Here is a 15,686-nt window from a genome sequence, read left to right as displayed (position 1 = left end):
TGGCAGCCTGGTGGCGGGGTGGGGGTGGGGAGCAGAACGCCTCCCTCCGGCTTTGCTATCAAGTCCCCAAAGCTCACTTTGCTCTCCATGTGCGCCTTTCTAGCATGTGGGGCGGGGGCTGCCAGGCAGATCAGATGCTTTGGAAGATGGGGGGCGGGGTGGTTATGGACAGATTCCTTCTAGCTGCTTCTTCCTTTTGTGGATGGGCGAAGGGTGCTTGGAGAGATACTTTCTGGAGTGTGGAAGGCAGAATATAGGCAGAATATAGGTCTGAAAGGACTGTAATTGTTCAGTCACACTGATATTGACAAACAGAAAAGGCGTCATAAACACTTTTATTTAAAATTCAGATTTCTGAAACTATACTAAGGATGGTATGATAGGTCTTTAGCTAAATAAGACGTAGCAGGAAAATAATGTGCATTTTAACTTTGGAAGGTTCTTTTTAAAGCACCACTTAAAATGTACATTATCCCCCCCAACTTAAATATAGAAAAGTTGTTCTCTCTCAGGAATGAGTTTGAGGATGCACAGAGGAACAGCAGAGCTGATTTTTAAGAGCTGGTTATTGAGAGGGAGCACTCAATTCACAGGAATTTTGAGGTGTTCCTACACTGTTCACTTACATGACAGAAGTACAGACTTGTCAGGGTGTCTTGGTAGACTTCTAGCCCACCGAGGGCTACGGCTTTTCATAAATGTGATTATTGGCCAGATTCCTAACACTTAAATTTGTCGCCCTGGATAGTATAGATTTTATAACTCTTTATTTTTCGAGAAACATTGAGAAATGACCACAAGTTGCAGCACATCCAAAAAAAAAAAAAAAAAAAACCCCAAAAAACCAAACAAACAGAAAAGTGGAACTAGTTTTAGCAATCTCTGAAAACGTTTAAGTTCTAGCTTTATTTTGAAGCCAGCTCCCAAAGTAGAATGGAAACAATACCCAGGGCTATTGCCCCGCGAGGCAGCCTGAACTCGCTGCCGGGGCACCTGCAGAGCACGAGCCTCGGCGACGCGCTGCTGCAGCCGGGACGTCCTGCATGGGCGGCCGCGGGCAGGTCCTCGCCGGGTCTCCGCATCCCCGGGCCGGGGGCGGGGACGCCCGAGCCCTCGCCCCGCCTCACCGCGTGTGGGAGCGCGGCTGCGGCTTCTCCTGGCCCCGCTTCCCCGGGGAGCGGCGGGCGGCGCCTCCTGCGCGGCCGCCCGGCTTGTACGGATGCGGTCTGTGCTTCTGCCGGCCTTCCTCCTTCTGGCTCTGGCTTTTCGCAGGCTCCGCACTGGCCTCTTTGGGTTCATGGTCTTGCTCCTTGTGGGACGGCAGAGTGTTCTTAATTGTGTTAATGAGAAATCTCTTATTGGTACCAGCAAGAGGACACTTCATCCTGGGGGGAAACAGGACAGGCACACATCAAACACTGACTCCAGAGCTGAGCCCACGGAGCAGCAAAGAAAGCGGCTTCCACAGAAGCAAGTTTCCCGACTTGTGAGCTTCCCTTGCGTGCCACCTAGTGTAAACTCCGAGTACAGGGCAAGGAGAGCCTGCGGAGACCCGCGGGCCCTTCTCCCAAGACTTCAGAGGCGACGAGCCCCGACCCTACCAGAGGGTGTGTACAGGTACTGACCACAGCGCCGACTGCCTGAGTCGTTTAACACTGTCTCCTTACACCCCAAGTCCCTGATTTGACCGTCATCCGCATTTCGAGTTAAATTTTGTGGCGGCTTGTTTTTAAATATCAAAGAGCAAAAATAAGTCCCTCCCGGAGGAAACGAGCTACCGTAGAAACAGAAGCTGTCTAAAGACTCCATGAGGCTGCAGTAACCTCATTCACCCTCTGAAAGGCTCACACTTTCTGCTCTGAGACTGTGTGTTGAGTTTGCCTTGTCAGCGAGCCTTTTCCCACGTCCACCCCGAGGGAGGTTCTGTGCTGCCTCCGTTTCAGTGGTGTCATGATTCAAGTTCACCCGGAAGGAAGGGTGCAACCAGGCACAGCATAGTTTACATGCTTTGCTCTGCTTGCACACTCAGGATGTTTGATTTTTCAGGTGTAGTAAATCTTTCATTTTAGGAAAGACAACCCCAGACAAATAAAACCTGAGTATTTCTCTTGGCCTTGAGCCATCTGCCTGTACGCAGGGCTATTTTAGGAGGATGCTGATCCTGCAGATGGTGTTACTCAGGGAGGCTGGTGTTGAACAAAAGTGAATGTAGGCGTCCGTGATCTCCATGCCTCTATCAAACTGCGATTCAAGGCGAATCCCACGTAACACGGGCACGCACTGCAGTGACTTTCTGGCCTGCCCTCGTGGGGGAGAGACCAAACTGCTCACCAGCCTAGTGCCCCGTGTTCCGAGGTCAGGCCCCCTCAGGCAACCAGAATGGCACTGAATCTGGAAGGAAAAGGAGGAGGAGAAAGACAGGAAAATGTCTCCTGCTGCAAATAAGCTGTCTCGCACCCAGCAGGTATCAGGCGTGGCAGGCGTGGGGCTCGGAGGTCGAAGCCCGATGTCTGGTGGTGGCGGCCCTGGGGCTTTGGTTTGCTTTCCTTTTCCGGCTGGAGTTTAAAAGCCACAATGAATGAGGTAGGAGCAAAGAAGAAAGGCAACAGCAAAAGAGCAGAGAAAATGCTTCTGCAAGGACAGGACACACACTGTTGGACTCCCTGCAGCCCCGAGGGCTTCACTTGTCTTCCAGAAAAGTACACTGGCTTGATGCTGCCTCAGGCATGGCCAGGCATACAAGGCATAGCCAGGTGTGCCCTGCAGAGGTACAGCCCTAGGACCCTCTGTTCAGTTAGGAGGGCCAGCCAGCCTCTTCCCTCGGTGACCAGGTTAGGTTATCACTGAATTCAGGCATCGATGGGGTGACGATCCTTGAGCCACCGCATTGCAAACTTAGCAAAAAATCAAGAGAGCAGGACGCACTGGTGTGTTATAGCAAACACAACCTCAGTAGCCTGCGGGAGGAGGCTGCCCTTCATTGTGGAACAAAAGAGCAGGAAAAGCCGAGCGGCCCTCTCTGCCAGCTCTGGCTCAGGCTTCCTGCAGGACCACCATCTCCCCTGGGCGTGGCGGGCCAGCCGGGGAAAGCCAGCCGGCTTCAGAAGAACCGTGGGGCGTTTTCAGTGCAGTGGCTCATCAGGGCTGGAAAAACTGCTCAGCTCCTCTCTGGAATAAATGAGTAAGGAAGGGGATTATTGCCAGGCGGTGCAATAACCCAGGATCTTAAAACCTTTGGAAACTGCTGGTGAATTGGACGTGTTTCACCACCTTCCACATGAGGCCATCTTTAATACCACGTGTGCGCCTGAGATGGAGTGCGGTCTTCTTCAGCTGGAAAACTGCAGGCTTCGTGCTGAGAGGGGGCCATGTGTCAGAGGAGGTGTCCTGGCTTCCTGCTGCATGTGTAACCCATCGACTCAACATGGGCACCAAAAGAGCTATTCTTTTTTTTTTTTTTTTTTGGTCTTTTTAGGGCCACACCTGTGGCATATGGAGGTTCCCAGGCTAGGGGTCTAGTCGGAGCTGTAGCTGCTGGCCTACAGCACAGCCACAGCAACGCCAGATCCTTAACCCGCTGAGCAAGGCCAGGGATCAAACCTGTGTCCTCATGGATGCTCGTCAGATTCATTTCCACTGAGCCATGATGGGAACTCCCCCATCTCCAGCATCAAGCCAGTGTACTTTCCTGGAAGACAAGCAAAGCCCTGGGGGCTGCAGGGAGCCCAACAGTGTGTGTCCTGTCCTTGCAGAAGCGTTTTCTCTTTGCTGTTGCCTTTCTTCTTTGCTCCTCATCTCATTCACTGTGGTTTTAAACTCCAGCCGGAAAAGGAAAGCAAACCAAACCCCCAGGGCCGCCACCACCTGACGTCGGGCTGCATCCACCACACCCCACGTCCTTTTCCCTCTAGTCAGATTTGTTTCTGCTGAGCCATGATGGGAGCTCCAAAAGAGCTATTCTGGAATGAGATGGTTTTCTAGAAGAAAGTCCACAAGAAAACTGGCTTTGACATCTCTTTAACATCAGAGATGCCAGTGTTGGGAGAAAAAAAACAAACAAAACATCAGAGGTGCAACTTTTAATGCTGGCTGTGCCTGGGGTTCTATTCAAGGTGAAACGTGGAGGATGGCTTGGCGAGAACTCGGTTTTCTTGGAGTGGGGTATGAAAGCGACTCTTTCCAAGCATGTTGGTGCAGGACGCATCTTAGAGATGAAGAAAAGTGCCCGCCCACACGCATTAATAAATGGGGGGGCAGTTGCGGGCGACTGAAGGGGCATATGTAGTAAATGGCTCCACGCTCGGGCATTAAGAGACGGAGCGTGAGGCTGAGGAGCTCACTGGCAGGGCCGGCTCAGGCCTTTAATGTGGCCATCAACTCACCGCCAGCCAGTGGATTGCTGCAAACCCCGTGCAACACAGTTTATCCACGTGCTCTGGAGTCATGCGATCCACCAGACCGAGCCCTGGGCCTGGTAAATCATCTTCCGTTGCCTCTCATCTTTTAATAGTGGATAATAATGGAGACGGTTTGGGAGGCTTGGATGCAGCTCAGAGGGTGAGGGCATGCGCTCAGGACAATGCCCGATGCCTGACAAGCACCTGGTAAAGTGTAGCCCTTTAGCCTCAGTAAAACGTGTCCTACTCCCACAGCCGAATTAGCTTGGGGCCAAGGGAAGGTTACATCAGTTTTCTCTTTGTAAACAGAAGTAACAGAAGCGCCTCCCTGTTGCGAGGATTTAAGGAGATGGTGTCTGAAGCGCCTTGCACAGTGCCTGGCACGTAGTCGAGCTCCGGTGAGTGGTACCTCCCGACCTATGATTTCATACGCTTGTTCTCAAATTTAAAAATCTCTGAAAACCAAGTTCTTTGTTTGACACCCTCAACTCATGAGGCAGTCACACCCGACCTGTCTAACCTGAGGCTGGGCACCGTGTCTAGTCTGTGGCCCGCGTCGGGCAGGCATTCCTGTGCCTTGCTGACGAAACGGGAACACGTTCCACCAGCACCACGCAGGCATTGGTTGTGTGCGCCGTCTGTGCTGGAGTGCCTTTCTAAAGCGTGGAGATAGTTAACTAGAAACGTCCCCGGATCCGAGGGCTTTAACCCAGGGCTTGGGAATCTGTATTACTAGCTCTCTCATGATGAGAAAGAATACATGCAGCCCTCAAGTCAATCTATCAGGGATTTGTCCATGATGGAAACGCAAGACTACTAAGTCTCAAGCCACCTAGGATGATAAGTTAATCAAGAACGGACTATCTGATGTTTTTCAATGAAAAAAAAAAAAAAGACTTAAAAAAAAAGACCACCCTGAGCCATACCAAAAAACCCTAATAAAATGTTTTACAGAAATATTCATAAAAATGGCTAAGCTTGTATGTGAGCACGTTTCACCTTCCAGGCCATCTCCATTGATACCAGAGTCAGTGGGCTGCTGGGTGTCCCTCTGAGTGTATCGTCTGCATTTCCCAGTGGCCTGTGAACTGTGTACAGGTGGTTCTCAGGTAGGACACTGGAGGCTCGAGCAAGCAGGGGGTCTCGGAGGTCCCTTCCCCCTGGAGACTGTCCGCTCGCTCGTGTCTGTGAGCTGCCCTCCTCTCCTCCATGGCCTTCCCGACACGGCGCTCCGTCTTGCTGTTTCTCAGCCCTCCTTTAGAGCCATGCCCCACGTATTTGAGGTGGCATGATAAGCTGGCATCAGATCCTCCACTGTCCTAAAACCTTTTTTGGATGGAGTTAAAAGCCCCACCCCACCCCAACCGGGGCACAGGCCAGGTTGCTGGGTGTGGCTGCACAGGCTGTCACTGGCTGGGCCCAGGGACGTGGCGTGGGGGCACAGGAGGCCTCTTCCTGTGTGGAGCTCTGACCCACACAATGTTGACGTCCTTCCCCAGCCAGCTAGCTTTACCTTTCGAATGTAGAAACTTGTACTAGCTGGGAAGAGCCTGCTTTATTAAGGTGCTAGCAACAGAAATGGACACACAACTCTAAACAGAATGAGACTGGTTAAAACTGCTTCGCAAAGTAACCCGGCAGGGCTGTCAGACTCAGGACCGGCGCTCTGTCCACATGAAGCCTGAAAATGAAGCCGCTTCCTCTACTTGCAGCGCCGTCAGCACAGAAGCTGAGATGAAGGGTCCTGCCTGCCACAGGAGCGGCTACAATGGATGGATCGAGGCCAGGACTGTAAGCTTTTCAGCTTGCGTTCCCTTTTTCTTGAGTAGGAACGCGGTGTGATGCAGTTTGCAAAAATAAGGCACTTTCTCCCCAGTTAGCGCCCTCAACCTCTGAAAGACATGGACCCACCAAACCTAGAGAACAGGAGGGGATGACAAAGGTAGTATTTTTTTTCCCCTGATTTTAATACTTGTGTCTCTCTGCTGCTGAAGGACAGAAGTAGTAATATCTAACATTCTACAGATTTAGACCTGCCACTTTGGTTTCTAAAAGTTTCAAGTGGTGCAGCGAAAACGAATCCGACTAGGAACCATGAGGTTGCGGGTTTGATCCCTGGCCTTGCTCAGTGGGTTAAGGATCTGGCGTTGCCATGAGCTATGGTGTAGGTTGCAGACGTGGCTCAGATCTGTTGCTGTGACTGTGGTAGGCCGGCAGCTGTAGTTCCGATTCAACCCCTAGCCTGGGAACTTTCATTTGCCATGGGAGCGGCCCTAAAAAGCAAGAAAAAAATTCAGTCTTGATATCGTAGTTGATGACAACACATGTTGGTTACTGCACCATCACCACACACGCTGCTATGGTTTATAATTTGGCAGTCAAATGCCTCAGCGTGAGGCCACCTGAGAAGTTCTTTCATCACATTATAATCCCCATTACTACCCTCTTAATCCTTAATTACTCTGCATACAATACTCCCGAGGCCCAAGGTAGGTTTTCAGTACACTCCGTCGCCAACACCACTCCTGGAAGTAATGAAAAATCGTTGCCATGTATGTATATAAAAGGCTGTGATAATTTTTAAAAATAAGGATCTTTCATGTATAAGGCATTATGCCAGGTCCTGTGGCAAAAATAGACACCAGACTATCTGTGTGTGTGTATGCTGTTTAGGAGACGCTGCCAAGAGGGACAGAAGGGGTGACGAGGCGAGGGTCAGGGCGGTGGTGTGAGGAGCGGTGCCGGGAGTGGATGGCTGGGCACCACCCTTTGCCTCCTGCCCCGTAGCAGCACGGGTCATCCTCAATGCTGTGACCAGGGACAGCTCGTTCAGGGCCCCCGATCCACTTTCACAACTGGCCAGGAGGGGGTGCGCATGGGAGGCAGAGGCGGGCAGCAGGGCGTGTGTCTGCTGACAGGTCACCCTTGAGAGGCAGCAGAGCCTTCAGCTGAGACAAGAAGAGTCTGGGGCGGTCAGCAGGGACCCAGCTGGGGTCTCGGGAAACCTCTTGGGCCCCTCAGTCTCTCTCTGGAAAGCAAAGGCCGTGGACCTCTGCGCCCTGAAATCCTGCCGGGCCTTCCTGCTGGTCCCGCACGCCGCCTGGCGCTCACCGGCCCACCTGTCAGGCGCCAGCGCCCAAACAACTCTGAGGCCAGGAGGCTGAGTCGTCTTCACTGCTGCCTGTATCTGGCCTCGCCACACCCCTACGGGCCCGGAGTGAGTGTTCAAATGAATAAAAACCCCACGTGCCTGGGCGAAGCCTGGGGGATGATATGCTTCTGGGTCATCGGAAGCTGATGCCACTCAGGTGGCAGAAAAGGTAGGTGGCCCGCCTTACCCACCAGACGGACCCCTAGCCAGACATCAGAGCCCCAGACATCACCCCCTTAGAGCTGGGTGAAGAGAACCAAAGCATCACTTTCTGTCAGATTCCCTCGGGGAACTTTCTGTACCGAAATAGGAGCCTTCCCAAGTATGAGGCCGAAGTCACAGGCACTCGAGGAGAGCATATGACATCGGGCTGCGGCGCGTGTGGCCGGGATCAAAACAGCGCTGTAGACAGTGAAGCTGAGCACGGTTCTGAAATTTGCGCTTACAAACCCCTTTATGCTGCGTAAAAGGAGCTCATGTGGGCCGTGACGTCAGCTCCTCTGAGGCTCTGTCAGTTACGGCTTCTCGGAGATTCTTTTGCTGACATGAATCCAAGGAAGTACACGGCACCAAATGGCCTCTTTCTTTGTCGTAGAAACCTGGCATCCCGCTTGCGTTTCTCGAGTTCCGCGGGCTCTGTTGCAGCTGCCCAACTCCCTCTCCTCCTGTCGCTCTCAGCTCTCAGGGAATATCCAAAGGAAAGCGTGACGTCAGCCACTCTAGTGCTGTTTTAGATGTTAGAGCAAATGCAGAGATCTTCTAGCTGCTTGGAAAAGCCGACCTTCGCTAATAGGTGACCCGCTGTCTGCTCCTTTTAGGTTTCTGCCCACTTGACAGGGAGGGTCTTGGGACTCCTGTGGCTGCCCACCTGGCCACCTCTCTGCTCCTGGGAGGGGGTGGGACTGCTCCGAATTCTGCGGAGCAGGTCGGTATCAGGCTTTTTATTTAATAAGTGGGGTTAGTACCGTGTTTTTCACATTTGTGTGCACTTCGGAAGCACCTGGGTATCTTTTTTTAAAAACTCCAAAGCTCAGGCCACACCCCAAACGAATGATCTTGGTTGGTGGGAGACAGGTGTGAGTATTTGTGGAAGCTCCTCAGGTGATTTCAGATGTGCACCTAAGTTTGGGAACCAGTGGATTTTTTACTTACACATACAGATGGGTGCACACGCATTTATTTAAACAGATGTCAAACCGGACGTTCTGCCAGAAGGGCCGTGATGGTTGAGACATTCTTTGTCCCGGCACTGGGGCAGGCAAGTCTGGGTTTTCCTTGGACCAGACCTCCGCTCAGAGCCCTCCCCGAGAGGCGAACTAGCTGCCTGTTCCGATGCGAGGAGAACAACTCCCAGTACTCATCAAGGCTGCCATAAAACTGGAGTTTGCAAACAAAAGGAAACGAAGGCTTTTGGAAAACTGCAAACTCAACATATTTCCATCACTTGAATGACTTTTCTGATGAGATGAGTGGTGATATTAACGAATGTGTTTTTAAAATATTATATAACGAAATATGTCAGTGTTTGGAGGAATTTCATAACCCAGTGAACCAGGATTTTCCAGATGACCAGCTGATGATGTTACAAAATCATGCATGAGGAGAAGACTCGGTCAGGGTGCAAGGTAGACCAAGAAATTGTTCTAACAGCATATGAAAAGTCTACACTATTAAAAAGAATATCAAGAAACTACCACTTGTTGAGGTTACTTGCAAAGTTGTGATGCAGGATTAAAGAATACCACAATTCTCTGAAAAGGCTATTGAAATATTTCTTCCTTTCCAAATATATATCTGTGTGAGGTCAGAATCTCTTCATACACTTCAACCAAAATAGCATAGTACCACAGATGGACTGCAGAGACAGATATAAAAATCTAGGTGTCTCTGATAAGCCAGACATTAAAGAGGTTTGCAAAAATATTAGTGCCACTGTCAAATATATATAAATAGAAAATACAGCTATTTTTATTAAAACTATATTAACAATGTAACATGTTTATTGTTATTTTAAAAATAAATTCTCTAGGCATTCCCGTCGTGGCTCAGTGGTTAATGAATCTGACTAGGAACCATGAGGTTGCGGGTTTGATCCCTGGCCTTGCTCAGTGGGTTAAGGATCCGGCGTTGCCGTGAGCTGTGGTGTAGGTCGCAGACGGTGGCTCGGATCCTGCATTGCTATGGCTCTGGTATAGGCCGGCGGCTACAGCTCCGATTCAACCCCTAGCCTGGGAACCTCCATGTGTTGCAGGAGCAGCCCTAGAAAAGGCAAAAAGACCAAAAAATAAAAATAAAAATAAATTCTCTAAAATTGCTCAATTTTAATTTATAACACAGTAAATATCAATGGATATAACTCATGTGAAATAATACAGTAAATGTCAATTGACACAATCATGTAAAAAGCTCTGCGGGGTACTCCATACATTTTCAAGAGTGTAAAGGATCTCAAGACCAAAAAGTTTGAGAACCACTGTTATAAGACAATTGAAAAAAATGTCACCAGGAATTCTTGGCTTGTAGACGAATAGGAAAGCATAAGTTTCACATCCTGTTCCCACAGGATCTACCTTTTATGAATCCAGAGTATCTAACGTTGCCATTTTTTGGGTCCCTTTCAACATGCTTCTCTTCCTTTCATGGGACGAGGCTGCTAGTTGTCCCCCAATATCCATTCTTTCTTTCTTCTATAATAAGCAAGAGACCTTCAGATTTTATCCGGCAGGTGACTGTCTGGGGAAAAAAGACTGAGGCATGCCTGGCCTGGTAACTGGGTGTGGACATGAGAGGAAATTCTGACTAGAAATGGTGCACACAACTTCTGGGAGGTGTTTCCTCTTCGTCCTTTTTTTGCTGACTAAAATGTAGGAAAGGTCATACCCTATGGTTTGGAAATTTGGAAAACTGGAAGGAACCTGGGTCCTCAGTATACCTGTAGGGAGCCAGTGTAACTCACAGGATACCCAGAGAGAGTAGGTCAGTGCCCTCCAAGCTCAAGTTCGCCTGTGCACATGGCAGCTCCTCCCAGGGAAGCAGTGCTGGTGTCGACAGACTAGTTCTTTCACCCCCAGCAAGTTGGACCAAACCAGTAAGTGGCACTGTGGTTGTCAGGATAAATGACTTCTGCCGGATCAGCCCAGAAGCAAGTGACCCCCTTGACCACTCCTCACACAGCAGGAACCTGGACTTACCTACTTGTCAAGTCATCTGAATTTATGATTTAACTTCAGCTGAGTTTTTCACGTAAGGTATTAGATTGGACCAATGACCACTGTCAGCCAATCAAGGTCCTACCTTACACCAAAGCAGCCTGCCCCTACCAACATTTGTACTAGTCTAATTCACATTAGTAGAGGCACCTTATTTCTCTAAGGGCAGAGGAGGGCTGGAAAGAAGATAAGAGCAGTTTAAGAAGTATTGGTGAGGAATGTGAAGAAAATGTGCACTGTTGATAGGAATGTAAATTAGTACAGCCATTGCTTTTCCATAGCGAAGACAGCTTGGAGTTTCCTCAGAAAATTTAAAAACAGAACTACCATATGATTCAGCTCTTCCACTCCTGAGTATTTATCTGAAGAGAAGGAAAACATTAACTTGAAAAGATACAGGCACCCACATGTTCACTGCAGTGTTATTTACAGCAACCAAGATATGGAAACAACTTAGGTGTCCATTAATGGATGAATGGATAAAGGATTACTGTGGCTTAAATATGTAGTGGAATATTACGCAGGCATAAAAAAGAATGAAATTTGCTGTGTGCAGCATAATAGATAGAATTTGAAGGCCTGATGCTAAATGAAGTAAGTCAGGCAGAGAAAGACAAATACTATATGATCTCTCTTATATATGGAATCTCAAAAAAAAAAAAAATCAGGCTTATAGATACAGAGAACAGGTTGGTAGTTGCCAGAGGCAGGGGTGGTGGGTGAAGGAGGTCAAAAGTAAAAAGATAAAACACTGTCAACCATATAGGTAGGTGGTCATATATACATAGGAAATCTGACAAATTGATATTTAACTTGAACAGTCAAACCATTAAATCTATGTTCCTCCTATACAGAGACAAGATTCCAGAGTAGAAGGACTCAAGATCACCTCCTCTCACAAAAACACCAAAATTACAACTAACTGTTGAACAACCATCAACAAAATAGACTGGAAGCTACCAAAAAAGATATCCTATATCCAAAGACAAAGAAGTAGTCACATCAAGATGGTAGGAGGGGTGCTTTCATGATATAAGCAATCCCATAACTGCCTGGTGGGTGACCCACAGACTGGAAAATAACTACATTGCAGAGGCTCTTCCACAGGAGTGAGAATTTGGAGCTCCACATGGGGTTCCCACGCCTGGGGGTCTGCATTGGGAGGAGGATCCCCTGGAGCATTTGGCATTGAAGGCCAGTGAGGCTTAAGCACAGGAGCTCCACAGGACTCAGGGAGACAGAGACTTAACTCCGGGAGGGCACACAGGGTTTCACGTGCACTCGATCACAGGACAAAGCAGGACAAAGAATCTGGATCAAGCCCACTGGGAGGTCTTGGAGGGTCTCCTGGGAGAGCAGGGGTGGCCCTGGATCACTGTGGGAGGACATTGGAGGCAGGGGTCCCAGGAATAATTATCCATGTGAGCTCCCCTGAGGCTGCCATTTTGGAAGAATTTGGCCACACCCATCAGGGCTGAGAAGCCCCAGGCCAGACAGCAAACAGGGTGGGAACACAGCTCCACACATCAGCAAAGAGGCTGCCCCCAATCACACCCAGAGACAAAGCCCCACCCACCAGAGGGATAAGAATCAGCTCCACCTACCAGTGGGCAGGCACCAGTCCCTGCCATCAGGAAGCCCCTGTATCAATCAACTTCACCTACAAAGAGGCAGACACCAGAAGAAAGAGAGGCTACAACCCTCTAACCTGCTGAAAGGAGACCACACAAAAAGTTCTACAAAATGAAAAGTCAGAGAAACATGAGTCAGATGAAGGAACAAGACAAAACCCCAGAAGAACAGGTAAATGAAGTGGTGATAGGATACCTGTCTGAAAAATACTTTAGAGTAAGTCTAGTAAGGACGATCCAAGATTTCAGGAAAAAAATAGAGGCAAAGATCGATGAATTAGAGGAAACGTTTAAGAAAGGAATAGAAGATTTAAAGATTCAACAAGCAGAGATGATCAACACAATAACTGAAATAAAAAATTCACTAGAAGAAAATAGCACAATACAGGAGGCAGAAGATCAAAAAAGTGAGGTGGAAGACAGACTGGTGGAAATCACTGATGTGGAACAGAATAAAGAAAAAAGAATGAAAAGATTGAGGACAGTCTAAAAGAACTCTGGGACAACTTTAAACGCTCCAACATTCGCATTATAGGGGTGCAAGAAGAGAAGAGAGAGATAAAGGGCCAGAGAAAATTTTTGAAGAAATAATAGCTGAAAACGTCCCTAACATGGGAAAGGAATCACTCACTCAAATCCAGGAAGCACAACGAATATCATATAGAATAAACCCAAGGAGAAACACACCAAGACACATATTAATCAAACTGTCCAACATTAAAGTCAAAGAGCAAATATTGAAAGCAGCTAGGGAGAAGCAACAAATAACATACAAGGGAACCCCGATAAGGTATCAGCTGATTTTTCAGCAGAAACTTGCAGGCCAGAAGGGAGTGGCATGATATACTTCAAGTGATGGCAGAAAAAAACATGCAGCCAAGATTACTCTACCCAGCAAGGCTTTCTTTCAGGTTTGAAGGAGAAGTCAGAACCTTTACAGACAAGCAAAGGCTAAGAGAATTCAGTGCCACCAAACCAGCTTTACAACAAATATTAAAGGAACTTCTCTAGGCAGAAAGAAAAGGCCACAACTAGAAAGAAGAAAATTACAAATGAGGAGGCTCCCAGTAAAGGCAAACATTAGTAAAGGTAGGAAATCAGCCACACAAATATGCCACCAGCAGTTGTGAGAAGAGGACAGTACAAATGCAGGATCCTGGAAATGCATTTGCAATTAAGAGACCAGCAACTTAAAGCAATCTTGTGTGTATATATAGACTCCTATATCAAAACCTCAAGGTTACCACAAACCAGAAATCTGCAGTAGATGCAAGTCAAACACAACACTAAAGATAGTCATCAAACCACAAGAGAACAAAAGGGAAGAAAAAAGGCCAAGAGATAAAGGGCCAGGGAAATGACAAAAACAAATCCAAAACAATTAACAAAAGGCAATAAGAACATACATATCAATAATCACCTTAAATGTAAATGGACTAAATGCTCCAACCAAAACACATAGACTGGCTGAATGGATACAAAAACAAGACCCATATATATGCTGTATAAAGAAGATGTGGTACACAAGCACACCCACAATGGAATATTATTCAGCCATAAAAAGGAATAAAATAATGCCATTTGCAGCAACATGGATGGGACCTAGAGATACTAAGTGAAGATAGACAGTGAAAAACAAACATCACATGATATCACTTACATGTGGAATCTAAAGAAAAGATAGAAATGAATTATTGCAGAACAGACTCACAGACTTTAAACAAACTTATGGTTACCAAAGGAGACAGGTGGGGTGGGAGAAGGGGTGGACTGGGGATTTGAGCTTGGCACATGTACACTGTATATTGAATGCCTGGCCAGTGGGGACCTGCTGTCAGCACAGGGAACTGTACACAATCAATATTCTGTGATAATCTATATGGGAAAAGAATCTGAAAAAGAATGGATGTGTGTATATGTGTAACTGAATCACTTTGTTGTATAGCAGAAATCATCACAACTTGTAAATCAACTCCAATAAAATTTTTTAATATGGGAAAAAAATCTGTTCCTCCATATTTCCAACCAGGAAAAAAAGATGTACTCATTCATTTAAATACAATTTTATAATTTTTAAGGAGTTAAATCATAATTCTCTCACTGACAAATGAAATCTGTAACTGCAATTCAAAAATAGCAATGTCACATCCAAAAATTTTGTGGGATATTTTAAAATAGGGCATTTAAGTTTATACATGAAAACTGTATTTGAGGAAAAATTCATAGAAATGGTAGGAAATGACCATTCGATGAATATTCTTTGTCTGAAATTGGTACTGAAACTGATATTCATGCCATTGAACCTGCTACATTTGGAACATGTATTTTAGTTCAGACCAGTTAAATGGCACTTTATATGGCACTAAAAAACCCAAACAAACAAAGAAGCTAAGAGCAGATTTAACTAACATTTACTAACTGACTGCTCCATGCCAGGAGCCATGCTGAGTGTTTCCAACATATAATCATCCAGTTTTTTTTTTTTTTTTTTTTTTTTGTCTTTTGTCTTTTTTGTTGTTGTTGCTATTTCTTGGGCCGCTCCCGCAGCACATGGAGGTTCCCAGGCTAGGGGTTGAATCAGAGCTGTAGCCACCGGCCTACGCCAGAGCCACAGCAACGCAGGATCCGAGCTGCGTCTGCAACCTACACCACAGCTCACGGCAACGCCGGATCGTTAACCCACTGAGCAAGGGCAGGGACCGAACCCGCAACCTCATGGTTCCTAGTCGGATTCGTTAACCGCTGCGCCACCACGGGAACTCCCATTCAGTTTTTATAATCCTCCTTCTAGGAGGTTGATATTTTATTGAATCTAGAATGATTACCTGTGTTACATACAGACCCAGATCACATTGGATCATTTCATGTTACTATATCACTGTATCCATAAATACATCAGAATGCATTTCAAGAAGATAACAGCTTTAAAAAAAAATAAACAGCCACACTGTTAGCGGACCTAAAAACACCACAATGACTTCCTTCATATCGTCACCCTTGTTTCAGTTAGTTTGGATAAGGATCCAACAAGGTGTACCCTTAAATGTGTCTCAAATCTATGAATTCGGAAGATAGTCCTCCTCTTCTCTTTGCATTTCATTTGTTGAACTAGGTTTTTTGTCCTATACAATCTCCTACTTTTTGGATTTTTGCGATTTTATCCCTAGAGTGTCATTTAGTATGTTCCTCTGACCTCTGTTTGCTACAAACCAGTAGTGCTCACTAGAGATGATCAGATTTGGGTTCAAGTTCTTAGCACGAACTTGTGTCATAAGGGGTAGTGTGCTGTTCCCATCTC

At 47.2% G+C, this 15,686-nt stretch overlaps 1 protein-coding gene and 1 long non-coding RNA gene across 2 annotated transcripts in view; one reads left to right on the top strand and one right to left on the bottom strand.

Moving 5' to 3' along the window:
- LOC110255798 overlaps positions 1-11,664 on the top strand; it is a 36,995-nt gene extending 25,331 nt beyond the window's left edge. Inside the window, exon 3 of the long non-coding RNA XR_002336629.1 lies at positions 11,612-11,664. This is a non-coding gene — a long non-coding RNA (uncharacterized LOC110255798). The remainder of the gene's footprint in view (positions 1-11,611) is intronic.
- The window catches only part of LOC106505238, a 45,408-nt gene continuing 30,589 nt past the window's right edge, over positions 868-15,686 (bottom strand). The window contains exon 3 of the mRNA XM_013980406.2: positions 868-1,385. Within this exon, the coding sequence (XP_013835860.1) occupies positions 1,124-1,385 (262 nt within the window). The 3' untranslated portion in view covers positions 868-1,123. The remainder of the gene's footprint in view (positions 1,386-15,686) is intronic.

The sequence above is a fragment of the Sus scrofa genome, chromosome 11 (assembly GCF_000003025.6).
Source record: "Sus scrofa isolate TJ Tabasco breed Duroc chromosome 11, Sscrofa11.1, whole genome shotgun sequence".
Lineage (NCBI taxonomy): Eukaryota > Metazoa > Chordata > Mammalia > Artiodactyla > Suidae > Sus > Sus scrofa.
The sequence above is the reverse complement of the archived record's forward strand: the minus strand, read 5'-3'. Positions and strand labels throughout refer to the sequence as shown.